Source organism: Archocentrus centrarchus, chromosome 2 (assembly GCF_007364275.1).
Source record: "Archocentrus centrarchus isolate MPI-CPG fArcCen1 chromosome 2, fArcCen1, whole genome shotgun sequence".
NCBI classification, from domain to species: domain Eukaryota; kingdom Metazoa; phylum Chordata; class Actinopteri; order Cichliformes; family Cichlidae; genus Archocentrus; species Archocentrus centrarchus.
Genome location: NC_044347.1, coordinates 16,507,724 through 16,533,598, shown reverse-complemented (window position 1 = coordinate 16,533,598; position 25,875 = coordinate 16,507,724). Strand labels below are relative to the sequence as shown.

The 25,875-nt window shown below is 40.5% G+C and overlaps 2 protein-coding genes across 2 annotated transcripts; both read right to left on the bottom strand.

Moving 5' to 3' along the window:
* Nucleotides 1-358: 358 nt before the first annotated feature.
* On the bottom strand, nt 359-3,339 carry LOC115797763 (protein jagunal homolog 1-B). The gene is made up of 4 exons (XM_030754259.1): nt 3,187-3,339; nt 2,516-2,613; nt 1,089-1,161; nt 359-1,000 (listed from the first exon to the last, which is right to left on the bottom strand). Exons 2-4 carry the CDS (start codon nt 2,602-2,604, stop codon nt 611-613), a joined length of 552 nt encoding a protein of 183 aa, XP_030610119.1. The 5' UTR covers nt 2,605-2,613; nt 3,187-3,339; the 3' UTR covers nt 359-610.
* Nucleotides 3,340-5,418: 2,079 nt separating this feature from the next.
* Nucleotides 5,419-25,435, bottom strand: LOC115797564 (collagen alpha-1(VIII) chain-like). The gene is made up of 3 exons (XM_030754168.1): nt 25,341-25,435; nt 9,145-9,403; nt 5,419-8,600 (listed from the first exon to the last, which is right to left on the bottom strand). Exons 2-3 carry the CDS (start codon nt 9,398-9,400, stop codon nt 6,649-6,651), a joined length of 2,208 nt encoding a protein of 735 aa, XP_030610028.1. The 5' UTR covers nt 9,401-9,403; nt 25,341-25,435; the 3' UTR covers nt 5,419-6,648.
* Nucleotides 25,436-25,875: the final 440 nt, after the last annotated feature.

Below are 25,875 nucleotides of genomic sequence, written 5' to 3'. Positions count from 1 at the left end.
ACTAAATAATGTGGAGAAAACCACTAACGTTTTCTATGTAATTACACTAATGATATGAGTTTCATGATTGTGTTGTTGTAATGGTAACTTTTGTGTGAATATTTTTGTCCATTTTTTGTTACATTTCATCTTTATTGGTGTCAGTAGGAGACGTAATTAGAAAGTTCTGGGACTGTATTTAAAAATCAAAAACCAGGCCTGATGTAAATTTGGCCAATCACCTATTATAAAAAGTCTTGTGTGTCTGCAGTGCTGCAAGCTCTACTCCTTTGTTATTGGATGTTATTATCATCTTCCTCTGGTTGCTGTATTCAGATAATACTTTGTACTTGATGTAATGATGTATACACAAAACACGTACTGATTGTTGCTGTTAATGATGAAATGTCAGGAGAAATCATGTACAGAGGGAAGGTGGTGGTTACAATCTGTCCAAGGACTGATTTTCTTTAAACAATGATGTAATCACTGTCAAATATAAATATAGAAAAAAAAAAACAAGCTGGACAACAATAAATCTGAAAGTCTCTTGTTCTTGGCATCTCAGCTCTAAGATCCTCTGTCCTTCAAAGTAACTGATGTTAGAGTTTTAGCATGTTTCAGCTGAATTTTATTTCTTCTTCTTCTCCTGTGTGGTGGTGAACCACTGGTCAAGCAGCTTCTTGCTGTAGTAAATCTGCCAGCCGTGCACCTGCACAGCAATGACGATCACCAGGTACATGACTGACACGGCACTGAAGCCGAAGATGAAGCGGTACGATTTACCGTGGCGATACAGCTGCTGAGCCACAGGGAACATCTCCATACCACCGTAGATTAGTGGGGCCACGCAGAAGAGGCCGGCGCTGATCATGGAGATGACAAGGTAGCTGATGTTGTTACGGGGCAGCGCCAAGAAGCTGAAGATCGTGGGAATTATGCTCAGTAAGTAGGGGTACTCCCACTGATACGGAGCGGCCACCACCTTGTGGGACACTAGGTTCAGCTGGCTTACTGTCACCTGAGGAAGAAATGACATCAACAGTCTGAGTGGCTTAACTTTTACAGCTATCAGAACATAAAACATGTTTCTCCAGAATAAACCTTACCTGAGCAGCCATCAGCACCCAGATCAGCAGATGGACAATGTTGAGCTTACGGATTTCAGACTTCAAGGCAACACTGTACAAGACAAAGGAAGCACCAATCAGACATTAGATTTTAACAGCCTCAAAATTCTGTGGATCAAATTTTCCAATACATGGAAACCTTTTACAAAGTGTCAGCGATCACTCACTTCTTAGTTACATCTCTTCAAGAGTGAGATCATGTATGCCCTTATTGGAACAGGTAGACGCTTCTGATGTCTCTGACATAGGACTTCCCAAAAGGTGGTGTTTGCTTTAGCATGGCCATAGCGAGAGGTCCACAATTCACAACAATGGCTACTTCTCCTGCAGTATTGGTCAGAACTGAACGAAGCTTACTATAAAATTGTGCTAAAGATCATATTTGTCATTTTGCAGGTAATAACCTGTGAAATGAGATGAGAAGATGACCACGTCCTATCCCGGGATAGATAAGTTGTGTAGCTGACCTTTCCCTGACTGATGTAGGTTAAAAGCAGGTGTGTACTAAGAAAGCACCCTGAGTGCTATAGAAGTACCATTTCCTGTAACTGCTTTCTCACTAGCAGTGGATGAATCATGTTAAATGCACTTGAAAAATCATAGAAGGTGACCCTCACCGTGCACCTGTCTTGATGAGTAAGTTTGCTTACAGACCACACTGCTGTAAGTTGGTGTTTTTAGCCTTTTGAATTAGTAGTTTAATACTTTACAGCAGTAAAGTTTGTTGTATTATTTTGTTTGACTGAATGTTGCACAGCAAGGTGGCATGGTGATTCCCACTGTTGGCTCACAGCAAGAAGGTCAAATCCACCCCTCCAATCTCTTTATACAGTCTGTATAATGACAAATAAAGATTCTATTCTGTATGGAGTTTGCATGTTCTTCCCAATTTCTGTGTGGGTTTTCTCCAAGTACTCTGGTTTCCTCCCACAGTCCAAAGACATGCACTTAGTGCAGTTAGGTTAATAGGTGATCCTAAATTGCCCAGAGGTGTGAATGGTTGTCTGTCTCCGTGTTAGCCCTGCAACAGGTTGGCTTCCTGTCCTGGGTGTACCCTGTCTCTTGCCGTACAATAGCTGGGATAGGCTCCAGGCCCCCGTGCAACCCAGAAAAGGATAAGCGGAAGAAAATGGATGGATGACTGTGTTGCGATCAAGACCATACACTGATGTGTGCTGTTGGTCAGCAGTTAAAGTACAACAGCTGACCCACACTCAGCAATTATCGAACTGATTAAAACTGAAGTGATTCAACGACTAAATCAAACATGAGCTACAAACACGACTAATGATTAGCTGCTTGACTATTTTTGTTTTTTTAAGATTTCAGGTTTAAATAGTTAAAAAAAGAAAAGTCCTTAAGATGGAGTTGGGAGTTAGAGCCCAATTAATGATAAATAAATCAACCTCATCTGGTAGTGAGAGGCGACTCGCTCCCGGTGCTGGAAGTCACTGCCATCTGTGCCCGCTGCTCTCGGACCAGCTCGAGAAGCCATGACGGATATCTGAAAGCAACACATCAGGTTTAACATCATCATCTCTAGTTACACATCAGCAAAGACACTGATTTATCATTTCCAGCAATGATGTGACTGCTTAATCAGTCATGCAGCACTTGCTTAACTTGAATAAATGTCAGGATGCACAGCAGGCTGCAGTGCTGTCACTATGACCTGCAGCCTGACTCGCATTTTAATTTTTTAAAGATGAGCTTCCTGTTTGCATTTATAAAGAGGGGAAGATTGAAATGAGGATCCAAGCAGACTCTGCTGTTGCAGAAACAGCATGAGACCATGCTGCTGTAACACAGCTTACAGCTGTTTCATTCGAAATTTACCTGCTAATGCTGCTAATTCAGCATGGGGAGGCTTCAATTGACTCAAGCTGCTGTGACTTATATCGACACGTTCACTCAAGTGGTTTGGGAATGGCTAGGCTAACAAGCTAATACCCATTAATAGTTAACTGCTACTGTAGGTCAAAAAGAGGCAGTGATAGCGAGAGATAAATACGAGGCAGACGGCCGAAATGCCATCACATCATCGGTGAAGGCATCCGATATTTATCGTGGCGCTTACCTTTTATTTTCTGCTGTACGAAAAAAGCATTTAGCCGTTAAAGAACTGGTTAACAGCCGCTACAGAGGAGCTACCTGACTAGCTTCATACAAGGAAGGAGAGATGATGGACAGACAGAATGCATGACGTTACACACGCTCATTGGTCTTTATCTTTTCTTGTTCCCTCCTTTTCCTGTGCAGCGGTGCATCACGTGTTAACAGTATTAAGGCAGCTGTGATGCGTTCAGTCTTTTGTATGTGTGACCTAACACCACTGCAGTCACAGCCCCGCTCCCCACTTTAGGTACAGCGGTTAAAGCGCTCTTTAACCCAAATATTTAATCAGCCAATCATATGGCAGCAACTCAGTACATTTTGGCATGCAGACATGGTCAAGATGAACTGCTGAAGTTCAAAGTGAGCATCAGAATAGTGGAGAAAGGTGACTTTGAATGTGGTATGGTTCTTGGTGTTAGACAGGCTGACCGAAGTATTTCAGAAACTGCAGATCTACTGGGATTTTCCTACACAACCATCTCTAGGGTTTACAAAGACACCCCCCCCCTCCGAAAAAAAAAAAAGAAAAGATTTTTTAGATGCTGGGAAAGTAACTCCAATGACCACTCTGAACAAACAACACCCCAAAGTCTCTGGAGCAACTTCTTTTAAGTTTCTTGAATACGCTTCACCACTCAGCTGAAGGGCTTCTTCATAGTGGTGTGCAATACTGCAAATTTTGGTATCGATCTGATACAAGTAAATACAGGGCCAGTATTGCCGATACCAATATCGATACCGATACTTTTAACTTATAAATGTTGCTTATGTAGGGGAGAGCAGTGTGTCATGATTTATGAGATGAATCATCATCACTTTGCCAAATCTGAACACATTTTAATGACCACTTAATCACTCTGATTTTTATTTTCCACAATAATTAGTTAACACAATAAAACACACCTTTCAGCTTTTCATGTATTTGGATTTTCTTTGGAAACCAGGGACCTGCACTACGAAGCAAGCTCAACATACCCAGAGTATCTTTGAGTTATCTGGATTAACTTAGCCTAACACTGGTGATCACCATAAACAATGGTTATCAACTTAAGTTAACCGGTTAAGTTAAGTTAGTTTTTTTTTTTTTTTTTTTTTTTAAAGCCTGTCATGTCTAGCAGTTTTCGCAATCGGAATATGATCCGAATGCTTTGGTGTACCAAACAGATTTGCTTTTCCAAGAATAGCTCTGTAAGTTTTCCAATAGGCTAATCTTGTTAATGTTTGTATTTTTATTTTATTTTATTTATTTACACCAGGCCTGACAGGCAGAAAGGAAAGGGTAGGAAAAGGAGTGAGAAAGAGAAAAGAAAAAAAAAGAAAAGAGAAAAAAAAGAAAGAAAAAAAAAAAAAACAAAAAAAACAAAACAACGGTGAGAAAAGAATAATCAAAGAATGATATCCACACATATACATACACATCCACATATCTACACATGCACATACATATACACACAAACACACACACACACATACACACACACACACACACACACACACACACACACACACACACACACACACACACACAGTCCTGCTGTTGTTTGCAAATAATGTGTGTATGTGCCTCTGTCATGGAACGGACTCACCAATGGGGGCAAGAAACTGCAATCACGCCCCCCGTGATCCAGAGGCGAACAGGGAAGGCCCCAGGGGACGCGGCCTATCAACAGCCCACCAGGACCTCAGAAGACGAGAGGCCACACATCCCGATGGCAACTGCGCACACACCCCAGAGGAGGAAGGAGGGCGACCTCAGACGGACCCCTCCACGGTCAAAGAGTCCAGAGAGCCAGAGGCAATGAGCAGCCAACCCCACGCCCCGCACAAGCCACGAATGCAGGCGCCCGAGAACCGCCCAACACCCAGCAGAGCCCCCCCCCCCCCCCCCCCCCCACCTGGGTCTAAATCCTGGGTCTATCCACTAGTACTAGCAAGGTGTAACTAATAAAGTGGCCAGCACTTACCAAATCAAAACTTAGTGAATATATGTTTGGTTTGGGATCAGTTTTATGCAATTACTGTAGATGTGATTATTTATTGCAGTGCTGTGCTCAATTTTGCAGTGTTGATTAAGCAGTTGATTACATTTTATTTTTATTATTTTTGTTGACTATTATTGTTGCAGTAGAAATCTACAGAACACAAATTTCTACTTTCCATAGGTGAAAGCATTATTAATTAGGTCAGGACCAAATTTTTAAACATTTTTTATTAAACCATGATCTAGCCAGGAAAAAACAACAAAGACAAAAATTCACATATTTATGGCACAGTTTTTGTCCAAAAATAAAGGAATATTAGGAACATTTTTTTAAAGAAAGTCACACCAAAATGGCTTATCCTCAGTTTTGAAAAAAGCAAAATACAACCCCCCCCCCAAAAAACAAAGTAAAACAAACAAACAAACAAAAAACTAGTACATTAATATGAATGGGCATGAATATTTGATGTGTCCTGGATTTTGGAATGGATTCAACATTTGTTCAACAAAAAAGACAAATCCAAGTAATCAGTAGTAAAACAAATAAATTACAGAGAATACTGACAAAGTCACACATACCTTTCAGTTAATATTTATTACAAAAAAAAAGAAAACCAAAAAAAAACAAAACAAAAAACAAAACAAAACTATGACAAAGGGAAATAATCCAAAAACTGTGGACAAAACTAACAAGTGTTTTTGCTGTTCTTTTTTGAGACTGATATAGGGTGTGATAAAAATACTCAACCAATGGTTAATTTCCAGTTAGATGAATATGTGTGGTAAAATGGACATGACAATCTTTTCATATTAAAAAGCTCAATGTTCCAAAATAACACAAAAAGTTTAAAAATAACTTAACAATTACACGATAAACCCTAATACATAACCCAACTATATGTTATAACTGAGTAAAATAAAGTGATTGGGTCATATGTGCCTAGTATGCAGTTTATAATTGTAGAGCAGAAACTGCTGTCCTGTCAAGTGAATAAAAGTAGACTGTAAATCTTCAGCATAAAGATTCAATGTATGAGGAGTTATTAGAAGCCATGATATACTGTCTGTAGATGGATATAAGAATATATGCATAATTAGGACAACGGAAATATGTGTACTTTTGACCTCTGCTTCCAACAAGCAGAAACCCTTCTAGGAATTTTTGCTTTCTGCTTATCATAGCCAAAACCCAAGTGATTAATCATTACATTTATATACATATTTTGACCATTATTTTATAATTTCTCTTTCTGATATTCATTTGTAAGTAAATACACTTGTAGTGCATATAGTGTTGTTATAATAATAATAATAAAAAAGAATATTATTCCACCTCTAGATGTAATCCGTTTAACTTGACCTACATTATACCTTGAGTCTGAAGTAGTTTTACTAACATTATGGTCAAATTTGTGCCATTATTCTCACCTTTTTTATATTTTATTACATTATGTACAGTAAGTATCCAGAAAACGTGGAGTGGACATACTGACCAGCATAAAGTCCTGCTGCCTGCTCCGATGGTAGCTGTATATGCACAGTGTCTCCTTTTCTTAACGGGAGTACTGCACTCCCTGAAGCCTGATCCAGTAAGCCCTTTTTGTACTCATCGTATGTGTACATTACTGGCTCATTGTTTTTCATCAGTGCCACCCACACATTGCCTCCTTTGCAGTGTACGTTGTAAGAAAAGTAGTAGATCCCTGGTATGCTACAGGTAAAAATACCATTTTGGGGACTGTAGTCCTGATTGCCGTTGTGCAGGAGTTTATCAAAGATGACAGGAGAGCCAACAGGAGGGAATGGATTGGTGAGCTTAGCTGTGAACGCAGGCATCTCAGGGCCATTTCCTCCAATCTCACCTCCATTTGGGTTCTTGTAACCTTGTTTTTGGCCACTGTATGGACCAGTCATAGGGAGGATCTGTCCAAGGTCAGGAAATGCGGCAGGTAGACCAGGAGGGCCAGGGGGTCCAGGTTGTCCTGGTTGCCCTGGGAGTCCTGGAGGACCACTGGGACCAGGGTTACCTTGAGGGCCAACATGACCAGGGGGTCCTTGAGCCCCCTCACCAGGGTAGCCAGGTTTACCTGGTAAGCCTATATCGCCTTTTTGCCCAGGAAGCCCAGGAGGTCCAATTGGGCCCCCTGGTCCTGCAAGCCCTGGAATACCTTGTGGTCCCTGAGGGCCTTTTTCTCCAGGCTGTCCCACTTCTCCTCTTAGTCCTGTTAATCCTGCAGTACCTGGCACACCAGGTAAACCCCTAATGCCAGCTTCTCCTTTTGGACCAATGGGCCCTTGTATACCTCTTGGTCCTGGTTGTCCACCCTCTCCTGATCTACCGGATTGTCCTGGAAGGCCTGGAGGCCCTATTTGACCTTTCACTCCTGGATTTCCTCTTGGTCCTATAGTACCATCATCCCCCTTTAGTCCTGGGAAGCCGAGACTACCAGGAAGGCCTATTGGACCCGGTGGGCCAGGTATTCCACTTGGTCCCGTGGGACCAACAACACCTGTGAGACCATCATGACCTTTATCACCTTTTGGACCTGGTGCCCCGGGAAGACCAGCATGTCCCTTATGACCCTTAGGTCCCGGAAATCCGTGTTTACCATAACCTGGCAAGCCTGGGTTCCCTGGGAAACCAGGGAGGCCTGGTTCCCCCTTCCCTCCAGAAAGCCCTGGTTGCCCTCTGAAACCATCTTTTCCTGGTTTTCCAATTCCTGGTATGCCTGGTGGTCCTGGTTGGCCTCTTTCACCAGGTGCCCCTGCTAGTCCTGGTTCTCCAGGAGGACCAGGCTTTCCTGGTATTCCTGGTTGTCCAGGAAGACCATTCATGCCAGGTTTACCAATGCCAGGGATGCCCCCCTGTCCAGCTGGACCTGGTGGTCCACCAGGTCCTTTCAAGCCTGGAAAACCAGGTAGACCAAGTCCTTTGTCTCCTTTGGGGCCTGGAGGACCAGGAAGCCCAGGCAGACCTTTTGGGCCAGGCTCCCCTAGAGGACCTGGCTGTCCTGGTAGTCCTTGACCTCCTGCTTTTGGAATCCCGGGAAGTCCTGTGGGACCTGGGAGTCCTGGAGGCCCAGGAGGTCCATTTACTCCTACATCACCACTAGGACCAAGGTCACCTTTTGATCCTGGTAATCCAGGTCCTCCAGGTTTTCCTGGCAATCCTGGCACACCAGGTTTTCCAATTCCTGGGTAGCCAGGAGGACCAGGAGGCCCTGGCTTTCCTGGTAAACCTGGTAATGCCTGGCCTGGTAGCCCAGGAGGGCCTTGTGGTCCTGGTGGTCCAGTTGGTCCTGGGGGACCCTGAATTCCTTCCAGTCCCTGTGGGAGACCTTTTACCCCTGGAACAGGAGGGCGTGGACCTTTAGCTCCTCTGGGAAAGGTTTGTCCTGTCAAGGATGATATTGAAAGAGGTAAGTGCTGACCCACTTAATAAAATTTGAATATGATATGATCATATATCTGATTGCAAACTTTTTAATAACAAGGACACTGATTTGTTTGTGAAAACATTTAAGAAAAAGTGACATTTGTGATGATTGTTCTACTTGTTTATAATTTTGTCATTAAATGAATAGAGTAGCATTTGAAAATAGATGACCTTTTAAGGTGATTAATGGTGATTTCTGTAAGCACTCAAGTTAATATCTTGTCACTTTTATATCAAGTCCTCTGAAGCTATAATAGGATTTGACTGCACCTTTTAGAAAAAAAGGAGTTAGTCATTGAAAACAGCAAAGAATTTGGTTCAGTTAATGTGTTATTAGAATATATACACATAAATTATGTAAAAATCACCTTTTGGTTAAATGTTTAAAAACCTCAGTGCAGATGTTTTTGATTTACAGCAAGCATGTTGTTATTTTACTAACAACAGTAATCAGACAACATACAGTAGCTAAAAGGAATTTTTCACAAACTTATTGAATTCACCTTTGCCATCTGTCAGTGGTCTCTCTTTACTCATGTGCAAAGGCAGTTGAGGAATCTCTTTCCCATATTGAGGAAGTATTGGCATGTCATTCTCCATAAACTGTTGCTGTGGATATCCATCATGTTGTGGCAAAGGCTGGGGCTGTTGAGGTGGCTGTTTATGTCCATAATACACCCCACCATGAGCGAGGTATAGTAAACATAGCTGGAACACTGTGATGAGAAGATAGAAAGAATGGAGGGGTACAGCCACCATTTTCTGTAATGGAGAAGAAAAAAAGGCAGAAGTATAACAGATATAAAATTTTCATTGTAACAAAATGAAAGCATTTATACATGTGAAAAATCTCTGTATTCAATCAATGTCTATGGCTATAAACATTTACTGCAGTTAGCATTTTAAATGTTTTTTTATTATTATTATGCAACCTTAAATCGGCACCTCCATAACAGAGGTATATTTTAACAACAGATAGAGATATCCTGACTCTTTAGGTCCCTAGTATGAATTAGTTCCCAGAACCACTACATCTTCCCCTAAAATACAGAAAGATAGCCTTCTACCTGTCAGGCAAAGCTAATCAACTTCAAATGTTCAGTTTGTAACACAAGTAAACTACTTTACTGGTTGAAGTTGATCAAATTTATCATTTACATTGCAGCCAAGCAGAAAGAGTTTGGTAGGCTGTCTTCTAGGGTGTTCTGGGCTGCTCATCAGTGGGTCATGTGTTGAACAAACAGCATTTAAGCATTTAAAGAAGCAGAGAATCATTATTTAAGCCTTTTTATGGTTAGTAACTATGCTCTTCTACCATACAGGTACAAAGATCAGTTCAGATGCCAGCTTTCAGGATCTCCCAAAGCCCACTGTGGTCAAACCAAAGAAAGTCACTAAAATCCTTCACTACACACATTTGACCTTGTTTAGACATCTATTCAGAAACATTGTGTAAAAGAATCCCACAACCTTGAAGTGAATCACACAGAGATATTATAATTAAGAGGCCCCACAGGGGATGTGGTTGGTTTTGAACATTAAACATGTCTGTGCTAAAGAGATTGGCAAAGTGCTGCCAAAAGCACTGTGTGAAAATAAACACTGATGGTTGAATGCATGTTTTCCTCAGCTGCAGTGTTTGTGTGTCCTGAAACCAAACCAAAGAGATCAAACATTTTGGAAAACTGCAATAACTGAAGTAAGACTTGCTTACATTTTTGGGAGCAATTATTCTACAAAGCAAGCAAGGTTGTGTTGACTGAATGTTTCCAGTGCAATATTTTTAGAGTGAAAGTTTTTATATGTGTATTTTATCTGAAAAATCAGGATGTTACAGATGTTAGCATTGATTTGGATATGTTGCAGTAGCTACTGGACAGGTTGCCAGTCTATTGCTGGGTTAACACAGAGATGTGGACAGCCATTCCCACATGCACACTGGCCAGTTTATAATCTCCAATTAACCTAACATGCATGTCCTCGGACTGTGGCAGGAAGCCCAGAGGGAACTCATACAGGAACTGGGAGAACATGCAAACTCCACTGGTGGATTTTAACCAAGGACCCTCTTGCTGTGAGGTGATTGAACTTCTTATATAACTATTTATGTGTGTATTTCAACATTAAATAATTTATTGATAATCGTCTTTCGCATTTTGTCATCTTGTCTTTGTTGTCCTTAGAATTTATTTAGTCTAGGGTAAGGATTGATACAATGTATCACTAACTTATCAAAGGCAGAAAAGCTTTCAGAATCTTCTAGTCAACACTTTCCTGCAGCCTCATAATGTTTAAGAGCACTGTCTCCCTATGCCAAGCTTCTGGGTTTGATCCTGAGACAAGATGAGATGAAGTTTTCAAGTCAAAAGACAACATACTAGAAGTCTTCAATAAAAGTCTTCAGAGTTAAGTTCAAGCCTGTATGAGAGTGCCAATCTTTGGTAGTCCAATGAGCCACTGAAAAGTACTCAAAGAAAGAAAGAGGCTTGAAATGGCAGTATGTTCTTTAGAGTCCAAACTTAACTGTCAGTTTGGAGAGTTCAGGCCCTTAGAGGACAACCTGGGAACGTGTAGGTTCTGATCTCAGGTCTTGTTTTGAAGGACAACAGTGAAAGTAAAGAATGAAACGCTCTATGAATCAACACTCAAATGTCGAGCTGGATGGCTAAAGGCCCCAGTTTACTTTGTTGATGTCAAACTATCTCAATATTCCAAGGTACTGGGCTTATTGTGAGGCTTGGAAGGAAGCCAAAAGTTCTTATTTGGTGTCTGGAGGGTGATAGGACAATTATTTTGAGTATCATTGACTTTAGAAGTCCAATGCTCAAATTGAAAAGATTGCAGAGAGAGATTCGGGCAACTGGTCAGCTGGTTAAAACATACACACGTGACATGTGTACCTTCCAAGATAAACCAAATGAATATAATAAATATAAAAATAAACAATATGGAATAGACAGTTTAAGATATGGAATAAAGGCCAAGGCAGTGACATGTGGTGCCACAGCAGTGACAGCAGCAGCAGCAGCAGCAGCATGAGTGTGTGCAAGGATTGATAGTGGGAGAGCATTGCAGCTACACAGCCCCACCATAATTCAACAGTCTTACAGCTTCAGGGAAGAAGATGTTTCTCAGTCTGGTGGTCCTGCTTGTAATGCTCCTCAGCCTCCTGAAAATGTCAGTCAACACCCCCGTGGGTTGGTCTGCACAGTCCCTTAGAACCTGCCCAGGGATGTTGTCTGGGCCAGCAGCTTTGCGGGGATTAATCCTCTGTAGGATCCTCCTCACCTCTGCTGGGGTCACACTGAGGGGCTTCTCTCTGGGTGGTGGGGTGAGTCTGATGCTGGAGGGGGTGGTGGGGTCCTCGAAGCGAGCGTAGAACCTGTTGAGAGCGTCAGGTAGAGAGGGGGTCCCTAGGGCATTGTACATCTCTGAAGTTATAGTCTGTGATGCACTTAATGCCCTTCTACATGCTATGTAGATCCTGGGAGAAGAGTCCCTGGATTTTCTGCACATATGTGACCCTCTTTACACCAGCAGTCAGCTCTTTTCTGCCCTCCTGAGTGTGAAGGCAGCATCCCTTGCTTTCAGCAGAGAGCGAATCTCTGGATCCAGTCAGGGTTTCTGGTTTGGGTAGCACGTCACAGTCCTGGTGGTGGTAACATCCCCAACACACTTGCTTATATATCTGAGGGCAGCAGATATATAGTCCTCCACCCTTCCCTCACAGACAGCAGCCTCCCTTAAGACCTGCCAGTCTGTACACTGGAAACAATCCTGCAGTACAGAGGCAGCATCACTTGGCCACACAGTGATGGTCTTCTTTGTTGGTCTGGAGCGTCTCAGCAGGGAATGATAGGCTGGGACTAACATAATCAGAGAGGCCGGGGTGGGGGATGTGTCTGTATGCATCTTATTTATTGGTGTAAACATGGTCCAGTGTGTTATTTCCCTGTGATGGTATGGTGACATGCTGGTGAAACTTTGGCAGAATGTCTGTCAGGTTTATGTGGTTAAAGTCCCCTGCTACCACATAAAATGCCTCCAGGTTCTGATGATGTTGTGTAGCTCCTTCAGTGCCTCGTTAGTGTTAGCACCCAGCGGGATGTAAACAGCCATGACAAACACCACCACAAGCTTGCGAGGCAGATAATGTGGCCAACATTTAACAGTCAGGTGTTCTGCCTCCGAGCAATGGCTGTTTACCACACTACAGTTTGTACTCCAACCTTCGTTTATGTAGACACATAAGTCGTCCCCATGGGGTTTCCCTGATAGCTGGTTGCGGTCTGCAAGGAAGAGCAGCTGGCCATCGATCTGAAAAGCAGACTCAGGCATGTTGCTGTTTAGCCGTTTTTCCATCAGGCAAAGTACCGCACAGTTCCTCATCTAAAGGGTAACACTCAGCCTCAGCCGTAGAAGGTCCAGCTTGTTGTCCAGGGAGCGGACATTGGCCAGGAACAGGGACAGGATTGGTGGTCTGTTCGCATTAGCTTGTAGCCTAGCTAGCCGACCGCCTTGCTTGCCCTGCTTCTGCTTTGATGCACAGCACTTGCTCTTGCTCTTTAGCAGCTGCACTCTGCTACACCACTAGCTCTGAGTTGGTGAGGCACTGTTGCTGTAGTGGCCGAACCTTCCCTTATTGTGATGAAAGTTTCAGAACCAGTAGGAAAAATAGTCTGAAAAACATTGGTGTTGGGCTTAACACTGGGAGCTCAAGAAGCCGCTGCACAGCTCCGCTGTGCCATCTTCCTCAGTTATTTAAATAGTTATTAAAATGCCACAGTTTATTCTGCTGAGCTCTTATTTTGTGCATTTTATTTGTTATAAAAGACAATTTTATGTTTTTAATGAATGTCTTCCAGAGAAAAAAAGAGCAAGTGAAAATTACTCAGAGACAACTTGAAAGCTTAAACCCCCCCAAAATTGGTAACTGAGTAAAATTCAGTCATGTCAGCACTTTAATGTCACATAGTATTTAGGCCAGACAATTGTTTACTTTTGTTTTGTTTCCCCAAACTTTCAATTCTGGAGTAAATCACTTGTTCGATATGTTTTTCAGATATAAATCCAGCAGGAGACTGATCCTCAAATATGGACTTTCTAAGCAGAACATGGTTTCACGCATTGAGAAATCTCTCTGCAGACAACGAAGGAACACATGTTTGGCAAGGAAACAACAAAGAAGACCTCCAATGATATGCCACTCTTGGCACACAGACACAAAGCATACAAAAAACACATGAATTCTTAAATTACAGTCAGTTTTTGAATTTATTTAATAGGAAAAAGGATACTGTACTCATACACTGGTTAATGTGCAGGTTGATCTCATAAACATTAAAAATTAAAATACATTAAAAATACATAGGAGAGTGGGACTGTTGCAAAGCAAACAATCCAAGTCTATGTTATGCTTGGCTAAGTTCTTTATTATTATTTTTCTTCCTTGGTATGTATCGCCTCCCACACCAGTTATCGTAGAGACCACTCTTGCACCGAATAAGCTGTGAGATCACTGTTTCTATACAGTTTTAGCATAAGGTTTACTGTTTTCAAATTATTTAACAGTTTTTTGCAATAAATCACAAAACTCCCTCCTCATTCAAGTGACTAGGAGCACTAGATTAGACAAATTAGCTGATAGAGTGGAAGAAGCAGAAAGATTCTTCTTAAAAAATTTCCCTTCAACCTGCTGGTTGATTCTACAATTTTCACTCTAGTCATCATTTTACCACCAAACTGTAGGAAAATTATTCTTCTTTCTAAAGAGGTCATTCTTAAAGCCACCAGATGTGCACTTTTTGATCTGAAAGTATTTGAGTGAGAGGAGTGACATATGGAGTTGAGACCAGTTATAATGTCATCAAGTTCAGGATAAGAGCAGAAACAAGGTCTCCTTTTTCAGGCTCCCCTGACCGCATTTTTGACTAGCACCACAAAAAACACAGAACTGTAGAGCAACTTCTTGGAACTCTCATCTAAAAAATAACTTCTGGTTCTTAATTTCTATTTTTTTTTCTGAGGGTTAGTGCTGAGTGGAGTTTTATACATATTTCTCTAGTTAAACAGACATGCCATTAAAATAGTAACTAACTTTTTTGACTTTGACTCTCTTTTCTCTTGCTCTGATTGGCCTTTCTCAGACAAATGGTTGATCTGCACACATTTTTAAGCTATGTAAACCCATTTAGTCTTCCATCAGTGTCCTCAACTGTCTTTTGCATGGAAATACAGTATAGGGAAAGCCAACACCTATCTAAGCTTAGCCACTTTATTTCATACACCTTTGGCCAGACACTATTGGGTACAGCTGTGGCTACTCAGTTTATTTGGTACATGTTTGGCTGGCCACTTCATTAGGTAAACGTGTGTATCCATGTATCTATGTACACCTGTTTAGTTAATAATACTGTTTACAATGTCTTACCAAATTTTAAACCCCCAGCCTATCCGAGATAATGCAACATACAATATTTGGCAGCAGCATCATATGCACAGTCTAGTTTTAGCAGAGATACTGCTCTACTGGAATGAATGAAGGTATTTTTGTTACCTTCAACGTTTCTTGTCTTTTGTTTACCACACAGGAAAAAAAAACAGTTCTAGATTTTTAATATTGGGGTGAAAGCTCTATATATTATATATCCTTTATTTATCCAGGTAAAGTCTTACTGAGATTAAAACTCTTTTTGAAGAGAGATGTAGTCAAGAAGGCAGCAGAAATAAAACAAAACAAAAACAAAACAAATATGTAAGGAGACAAACACAACTGACATTCAGTACACGCAACTGAACACAAACATCCAAATCATTAACTTAAAACTTTAACTTAAGAATGGTCCTCTCTACACCAGTGTTGTGGTGCTGTGATAAAGATGATGATTTTATTAAGCTTATTAACTGATTGGATCATGCAGTCAGTGTAGCTGCCCTTAATTATAAAGCTATCCTCTATTTACAGATGGTCCATATCATCAGTCATTTTTTGGTTTCCAGACGGTTTAATGGGAAAGCAATTGGAGCGTCTAGACCACAGACTAAATTGCGATAAGTATTGAATTATAATGACATTGCACTGTATGCTCAGCTTTGATACTTGAGTACCTTGCGTGGCAAACATTTTAACACAACAAATAAAGAGTCCTCCTGAATCATTTTGTTGTGGATTATTTCTTTTTTCCATCACACAGGCTGTGGTAAAGTTCTCACGTATTTGCTTTCCACTTCTGACTTCTTGAAGATTTAACAGGAGGAACTTTTCCAACAAACACAACAAAAAGCTTCTATTTCTTGACCAAGAAGCATGTTGTGAATTATTTAAAATAAAAGCATAAGCTCTAATAATCTTGTGCTTTGTTTCTGATAAAATAACTGGACAAACTGAAGAGTTTAGTCTGAGATGTTATCAAGAAGCTAGGCATTTACTGTTATGTATCACAATGAATTTCATCTGACAAAAGCTGTAGGTGAAAAGCAACTACTTCCTTTTGTTAACACAATATGCTCTCACTGTGTCACAACAATTGGCCCGACAATATCTCCTTTCTGCAACAACAACCAAGTAGAATCCACTCAAAATCCCACTTATGATTTTGACTTTCATCTTGTGCATGACCTCAGCTTTGATGAAAACTCTTCGGCCACCTCTACACCCCGCACTCGATGACAATCTCATGCAACAAAGACTGCTCAGCTCAGTGTGGTTGCTGGTTCTTCTCAGCCTCTTTGCCAATACATACAACCCCAGCCGGCTTCACTTGGTGATGAGCCACAAGTCTTTTATCACCTCCAGCTCGGCTTTGAAAATAATCACATTTCCATTTCTCCTCCCTGTTCCTCTCATGACTTATTCCAGATGGGGGAATCTATCGCTTGATAAACAAACGGTGAGGAACAGAGGCATGTCATTGCTTACAGACATGGGTGCCAGTCTTAATTGCCTGTGGTCGGGCTTGGCTATTGTACTTTAAACAGATCGCAGAGGATTCTTCTTTCCCAATAAGAGTGTGAAACTAACAGTGCTGCAGGATATAAAGCATTTCACAATTTCAACACCAATGATACGTAATGACCATTGACAGAGAAGCCTTTGTATGCAATAACAAGGCTGCAAAATCACCTAAAAAAGCTACATAACGCCCTCTGGTTATTGTTGGCTCTGGAAAACCCATTTCGTAGCCTATTGACTGGCCACGTCCTATTTTATATGGCAGGCTAGACCCTCCCATTTTGATTGACACCTCATTCGGCCAATCATGTTAAGAAGTGGGTTTCACAGAGCCAATAATAACCAGAGGGCGTCACGTAGCATTGTCAGGTGATTTGGTGTTACATGCAAAACTCCAAAATTCTAAAACCATTTCTAAACAATGTTTCTAAACGTGTCCACCATTTTGGATGTGTTTCAATTAGGGGTGGGACTCGATTAAAAAAATTAATCGAATTAATTACAAGCTTTGTAATTAATTAATCGAAATTAAATCGCATTTTAATCGCATTTCAATATTTGACATGAGAAATATTAATTTAAGTTTAGTTGATGAATAAATCAATATACATAAGCTTAAACTTCAACATTTTGTTTATTTTCCCACCAGTCTACTACACAGACCAATGAAGGGTGGAAGTGCTCCTGTGATAAGCAAACTCCTGAAATTAAAGTTAAGCATCATAACTGGATAGTTTTATTCAACATTAATGTCTCACTTGTTATAGTTGGAAATTAATCATTCTCTCAGCTGTATTCCTTGATGTTGAAATGTGTTATGCTTGTTTTAACAGCTTATTTTGAATTAAAGACTTAAAATTAAACCACAAAAAAGGAGAAAAAGTTCGTTCTCCGTTTAACAGCTGCTTTTACACAGCTGTGCTTCGCACTCACGGTTGCTAGGCGACATGAGCTACGCAGAGGTGACGGCAGGTGACGCTGATATGAAGGCTAGCCGCTCACTTCCGGCCTTTGTGGTGTTCGTGGGCTGCGAAAGCCGTGGGCCGGGTCCTTTGCAGGATGTGGCCCCTAATTTGGACATTGTGCGTCGATATAATCTGTATGCCGGGAACTCGTGCACTGAGAAACGTTCCACGGTGCAAAGTGCGATTAAAATGCATTAAAATTTTTAACGCGTTAATTTCCCCATAATTAATTAATTGAAATTAAAGCGTTAAAGTCCCACCCCTAGTTTCAATCATAGTGACGATATAGGATCAAGGGAATAAGGCGCCATCACGCAGGCTTTGAGACTGGTCTGCAACTATCTGGCAACCACTAGTTGTGAGGGAAAAAAATTACTCCGGTTGCAAGTGGTTGCTGGAGTTTGATGGCATTTGCAAGGAAAATGATTGCGGAAGTTCCAGCCACACAGATCTACAAACTAATCAGAGAACCCTGTAACCAACTGTTGCTATATATATATTCCCCAACCAACTGGCAAAAACCTCCTTGATCTCTTTGGTCACTAGCATTATGTTGCAATCGTTTGCCAATATGGCAGACAGCTCTTGAGCAACGTGCACATGATGTCACATGAGAAACCTTAAAAAGTTTTGGAGCAACATATGCTGTTGTCCAGATGACATATTTTACTAGGAAGGCGCTGCTTTCTTCAGAAAGACAATGCCAAACTGCATGTGAATTGTTTCCAAGAGCATGACAACATAAAAGTAAAGAATGTACTATGTAACAACATTGATGGATTAGAAAGCTTTTAGTATCACAAAGGTAGCTCTCCTTTTATCTGGACAGGTCAGCATTGAAACCTATGCTTCACGTTGACTTAGCCAAAACTGATAATCACTGTTGTGATTCCTCATTCCTGTTATCTCTGACTGGGAATTTAGGATTTGTTGAACAAGTTAGTACAAAATAAAGCCTGGCTATGTTGAACTTGCTTTGTAGTGAGCTGCCATCCAATGAAATTATTTAGCTCATTATGGTGCAAAATGATTAATGAGTGCAAAGACGGATGGAGCCCTTTCCACGGTTTCTTCAATTGAATAAATGGTTTCACTAATTTTGCACACAGCATTCCAGCTGTTGTACTTGTTCAATGTGATCTACATTTTCACTTTGCAGTTCAGCATCACACTTTATTACATTTCAACAACGTCACCAGGGGGATTTCACTACCTGTGCTACAGCAAACCCAAGAACAATACAGATGTTGTTCTCGTCAACTGGCCTTCATTTTTTTTTTAAATAAACTGAGTCAAAACCCATTAAAATATGAACATCACTTTTGGAAGATCCAAACAAACTCATTTGACCTCATGAAACACAGTACTCTTATTTAATAATCACAAAATGGGAGTAACTATTTTGTCAGTGTAATGTGGAAAAGCTTTCAAGCTCCCACACATAAATACAAAGGAATGTAACAATCAGCTGACAGGAACAAGAGCGCCAAGACGACATCTGGGGAATGTACCTGTGTGTACGTGTGACCCTTTCCACGAATATGTACGTGCTGATACTAACCTTTAGAAGAAAAACACTCCACCTCTACAGACTCTGGGGGGGGGGGGGTTCTGCAGACAAGGACAACAAGAAACACCTAAAGCCAACAAACTCACTCACTGTATCCGGACCCAAGATGGGAAAATAAAGTCAAAACAGCTCCACTAAAGATTTCTATCCTGTCGAACCTTTAGTGAGGCAGGTGGCTCAACAGAGGGCGCCAAACTACATTACTAATCAGATTTCCACACACTCCATCAATACATGTAAACCATTTTGTTTACTGGCCCTTTCCACAGACTGGGTGGAGACTTGATTCATGTGTCCAGTGGAACAATTAAAAAAAAAAAAAAAAAAGTAAAAAAAGTTTCATAAAAAGACTTGTGTCACTGGCATAATTAATGCTGGATACTCGTTTGTGCAGCATACATTCAGTTTTCCATCAGGAACCTGCAGATTAACAACAGCCTCTCACTGTGCCATTCTGCAAAACCACAGATTATATTCTGAAAATATTCTAGACCCTGTGCTGGTGTCGTCTTTTGCATTCACTCCATTTCTGCCTCATCAAGTAAAAATTTTATTCTCTCCCCTTCTTCCTGCTTATCTTCACAGCGAGAACATCAACACCCCCCCCCCAAAAAAAAAAAAAGATGCTAAATGTGGATGTATGATTCCCCAGTTTGAGTTCCTCTCGATCCAGCTTTGTTTTGTTTTGGGGGTTTTTTTGGCATTCCTTCACACTTACTTGATCTCTTTGCAAATTGAGGGCTAGAGTTGCATCTACAGGCTACAGGCTATTGTGTTTTAATGTACAGCACTTTGTGTCAGCTGTGGTTGTTTTAAAGTGCTTTATAAATAAAGATGGTATGGTATGGTATGGTAAAATTTGACATTGAAGGGAAGCAGCACCTGTATTCATTTTTAATTGCTCATTGCTCCACTAACCTTTGACAGGCTTTGAACATATGTCCTTGCAATCTGCCCGACCTCTTCACCCATCTCACTGACAGATTTTCTCTCTCCTGCAGTTCTAGGAACTGCAAGTCACCGAGTGCCTGCCCACAATTTTCATTTCAGGCAAAAACTGGAGTGGGAGGAGAATTATTTTCCTATTAGCTTTTGAGTTCTGTCAAAACAGAGTATCTGATGTCAGTGGACAGCACTTAATAGCCACCCAGAACAAAGAGGCACTTTAGGTTGTTTCCATGTTTAAAGAAAAAGAAATTTAATGAGAAGAAAGGGTGAGAGTTTATTTTTAGATCTTATCGTATTTAATTTGAATGGGGAGATTTTATAGGTATATGTTGCACAGCAAGAAGGAAATGCTTGTATCAGATTCATCCAAGTTTTTGCTTGAACTTTGTGTGGTTTTGCCACAATCTTTCTTGCCCTCCCCCGTATTTGCGCTGGCGTTAAAAATGGACCAGTGAAAGAATATTTTTATAAGGAAATAACAATGTTTGGCCAAAAATCAGATCTGATCACTGATACTGTGCTAAAACCACAGACTCCACTGGAGAATTCTGCAGCTGCATAAATATAGTTTTGATTCTGTCAAATCAGAGAACAGCACACACTGTGTTGTCTCCCTTTGTTCCGTTTCTGATCCTTTCCAATCAAAGTAACTAACTATATTTACACTAATATTTGTATGTTTCTGCTTCTTATTTTAGTGGGAAATATGGTACATCATAGAAGAACAAAGTTCAATAGTCAATTTCAGATGTCTACAGTAAAGTTTCCGTCCAGATGTAATGCATATTCTAAACAAATTGGAGTTTTCCAACTCGCTTTGTTTTTAAAATGCATATTTAAAACAGGCATGAAACAGGTGGATGGAAAGTTGGTGGTCATGTTCAGCAGCTGCACTTAATAGTGATTTCACCTCTACTCTTCACAGATGGTTTCATTTAAATACTTTGTGGAAGGCAAATGAGGTAAAATTGAACATTTCACAAAAAAGCTTCAGAATAAAAGTCAAAAAATAATATAGGCAGAACTTTTATTATTATTATAGTCCCTTAGATTTTTTGTTTTGTTTTGTGAAGGATGGAGAGGCCTGACCCATATGAAAAAATGGCTCAACCAGCTATAAAAGCAAAATGTTACTTGTGCACTGTTGAAGCATACAGTAATGTGAAATACTAAGTACACCCCCGTGATTCAGTAGCTTATAGAACCACCTTAAGCAGCCACATCACTGTGGAGCATTTGTGGCCCACTCTTTTATAAAATGCTGGTTCATTTCATTTCATTGAGGTTTGTGGGTATTTGTTAACGCAGAGCTCTCTTAACCACAGCATTTCAATCTAGTTGAGGTCTGGATGTTGATTGGATCATTGCAACACCGTGATTCTTTTTTTTTCAGCCCCCTTTTTTTTTTTTCCAGATTTGCTGCTGTGCTTTGGATCATTGTGCTGTTACATGACTTAATCATGGCCAAGCCTTAGCTCCTGGACAGAAGTCCTCACATTTGGCTCTATAAACATTTTGGTATACAGAGGAGTTCATGGTTGACTGAATGACTCCAAAGTGCCCAGGTCCTGTGACTGTAAAACAAGTCCAAATCATCACCCCTCCACTACCGTGCTGACAGTTGGTAGGAGGTGCTTGTGTTGATATGCTGTGTTTAGTTTTCCCCATACATGGTGCTGTGCATTTTGGCCAAACATCTCCACTTTTGTTTCATCTATCCAAAGGACATTGTTCTAGAAGTCTTGTGCTTTGTTTAAATGCAACTTTGCAAACTTAAGCCATGCTGCCATGTTCTTCCTAGCGAGAAGAAGCTTTCTCTTGGCAACACTTTCCAAACAAGCTGTACTTGTGCAGTCTTTTTCTAAATGTACTTTATGAACTTTAACATTCAACATGCTGACTGTGGCCTGTAGAGTCTGAATTGTAGCTCTTGGGTTCATGGGTCATGGTCTGACATTGGGGTGAGTTTGCTGGGAAGATTGTTGTATTGTATTAAGAAACCTGAATGCTTCAGACCAGCAAACTGCTAAAATTCTGCAGATACTTCTTAATTTCTACGGAAGCAGTATGGGTGTACTTAGTTTTCAGGACTGCGTAGAGTCCTGAATGCAGACCGTAAACGTTTAAAACATGCTTAAGGCAGAGGGGGTATTTCCTCAAGAACAAGGACTTTTACTACTGACACTTTAAACTTCAAAGGCTGGTAAGCTTTTGTAATGTAAATTCAGAACTTGTACTTTTGTTTTTAGTATGTTTTATTGGTGTTTCTACTTAAATATACCTCTGCCAGTGAGCTGGTAAAGACACAAACGTGCCAAGTTCTGTCCTCAGATTGACATAAAGAAAAAACCACATAAGAGTTTCAACAACTTAAGATTTATGCTTTTGCAATTTAAGCACAGAAGACATTAATAACACAAGCATGAGTGGGTATGTGAACCCTTCCAGAGGAGTAGTAATTGGTCTAGTTTGGAGGCTAGGACCATTCTAATATTTAAAAATGACTAGGTGGTGATTATATGTTGCTTTGAGAGAGGTTCTCTTTGGGTTTTATCACCAAGCAATTTCATTTTGATGGTTTCCTCTGAGTATTTTCTAACTCTAGGAAATCCACTTCTACAAGTGATCAGTCATTGGGTGCACTCATATCAGTTTTACTGCAATCATAAAGTGGCCTGGGGATCATTTATGGCTTGATGCAACATGCATACATTGCCCGACTGGTGACATGACGACAGCCACGGGAAGCTTAATGTGTTACACAGTCACACCATAAAATATGCCACTCAGGGAAAAAATATGATCCTCCCTTTTCCTACTTCCAGATGTTTTTGCAGTACAATATTTATGAGGGATTATAAGAGGTACGACTCCTTATACTTGGGGGTTTAGATAAGAGTTACTTTGCAATAAATCTGTGAAATTTAAAGCTGGAACTACAAAGCAGTGTTTTGAAACTAAGCTACCACCTGTGGTGTACAAAGAGAGTAAAGTATATCAAAGCAGTAGATAATGTGGGAGATTAATGGTTTCTGCATTTGATTAATACTGTAAGATTGCCATAAAGTGATACTGATTTCATTTTTTGAGACATTTCTATGGCTGCAATAGTCTGCACAGTAGCACTAGAGCATTTGGACACATGGCCTCAAATCACAGAGGCAGCAGCTGTGGGATCAAGAGGCACATTCCCTCCGAGCTGCATAAACACTTCCTGTTCAGTAGGTGAGAACTGTAAAGGAGTCAGACTCAGAGAGAAGAGCTGTCAAGAGACATTAACAGAGTAACAAATATGAAAAGTCATAGCCTGCTTACTGAGATTCATAGCAAACTTAAACTGTGGAATAATTGCACCTATAGTACAATAAAATTCACCAATTAACATATTGCCTATGAAATGGTTGCTGGAATATTTCACTATTTTGGGAAATATTGTGATATTTTGGTGGGCGTTAGATTTAAACATTGATAATATAAACATTAGCTTAGAAGAACAAAAACAAGTCCATATTTTAGGAAGTCTACAGCAATTTTTAAAGCACTTTTGTCACATTGCTACACTTTGTTGCCTTCAGATATATATAAAAAAGCTGTTTTACTATGTTTCTAGTTTTTGTTCCAAACTACGCTAATAACTGCTTCAGACTTAGGTTGCAGACAGAGGTGTCGGTCTTTTCATCTGAATGCTACCAAATACATTTTCTTTTACTAGAAGGCAGCACTGAAATGGTGAAGTGTTTCTGGGGCCCAAAACTCTAGAGCTCACTTGAGCAGAGCCAGTGACCCCCTGGCCCTTGGACGCAACCACTAAAACACTACTAACCCTAAAAAAAAAAAAACATAAAGTAACTACATTTGTGAGGACACGCTTCCAACAGCCTCATGCTTTGAATCCAAATGTTTTAGGTAACTTAAAACTGATTTGGGGATTGAGTTGAACATCATAACAAATTTCCTCGTCTTACAATGTCACAAACGCAGTCCTAGAAAAACAACAAAGAACACATGCAAGCTTCTTGGAAGTCTGGTAGGTCCAAATATGTTTCCGCTATGGAAAAATGGCTGATCATCTTATCTCGATCTAAGCTGTCTTGACCTTTTCTCATCTGCAGATCATTAAATGACCAAGACTCACATTAATAGTTGCAATTTGTTAATATGAATATAAATCCCTGAACATGGGTGCCACTTTTAACCATCCACTCCTAAAATAGAGTAAAAAAAAATGCATGAATTTAGAGAAAATCTGAGCTTTTTCAGCTCCCGCTTAAGATTTTGATTAAAAAAACCTCACGACCTTGGTCCATCACACAGGCCTTAAAAGCTCATTACATGGGTACCTCTGCTGACACCATAATATATCTGCTGTCATGCTATTGGTTGCAACTTTTGCAGCAAGAGTTTTAAGGAAGCCAAACAGCTTTCTCTTAGACACATTTAATGTTATAAATGCATGTTGTGTTCCCAGATTTTACTGACAGGTGCACATTTAGATATTGTGTGCTCAAACTATGGTGAGAGTATAGAGAGGAAATAAGTCTGACCACTTTACATCTTGTTATTTTGAACCATCACATTAGAAAAGGTATTTTAAGCCCAACTTGCAATCCAGAAAACTGAAAAGCTTCACTTCTGCATGAGAGAAGAAGAGAAAGAAGTTGCCTAAAATATTTTAATGAAGCTTAAAATTTCCATTTCCAACTCTCAGAGCCACTATTGGGCTAGAAAGCCTGTTTTCTCTTATTTATGTGGGGCAGATTGCTGCTAGAAAGCTCTTAACACTTAAATCTTCTTATCCTTAAATACCGTAGGAAAAGGTGCTTACAGTTTTTCCTCCTCTGCTGAATAAAATGCGCCTAAAAAAAAATCGAAAATGTCAAGGCATTCCACTAACTGGTGCTAAATCCTGTCGAGACGCTGCACTGTGTATTTATTTTAACAAGCTTAAGCCCGGGTTATTCTTCCCAGGTGTCTCTTTTGGATTTTCTTTTCTTTCTCTCTCTCTGCATTGGGAAAGCTGTCAGATATGATCTGCAGAGACCTCTGTCAGCCGATGCCTCACAGCTGTTTAGTAGGACGTCTTATGAAGCATTTACTTTGCTTCTCAGGTTCCATGTTCCTTTGAATGTGCAATCCCAAAAGTTGCTTGTGTATTGTTCCAAAAGAAAAGATCCAGTCTCTCCCTTGCAATCAGACAACCATGCCAGAGTAAAAAAAAACAGAAATGAACACATGTAACTATAAGCTTGACGATGCATCACTTACCTTTGTGTGCTGCTGCTGCAGTACCACAGAGCTTTAAAGGAGTTTGTGACAGACGCTGAACAGCAGCCCTGGTGAGGGTTTGGCTTTTATCTGCAGGTGGGTGGAGCTGCACGAGCTGAGAGCAGAGAAGAGCTGGATCTGTGCATGTGAGAGACGGAGGGAAGAAAACAGGATCTATGTGAGAGAGAAACCACTACTGGAACTGCATGTTTGCAGCATTAGAAGTTATTATACACAGAAACAAAGTGAGGGGAAAGAGGAAACCCAATCAGCTGCACAAGGAGGAAGATTCTCGTTTGACTTGGACTCCTCAATGCATTCTTTGCATGGGGAAAGATTTAAGGGCAGGGTCTTACTTTGGTTAGCCAGTGCTAGCTGAGGTTAGGCTCTAGCTGAATGGGGAGGTTTTTGTGGCAAACAAAGTGCGCACACAGTAGTTGATTAAACAATTTCACCACAAGGACTATTTAGAAGCTGGTCAAACTGTTCACATTTCCATTTTCCATGTAAGGCAACATAAAGGAGGTGAAGCTAC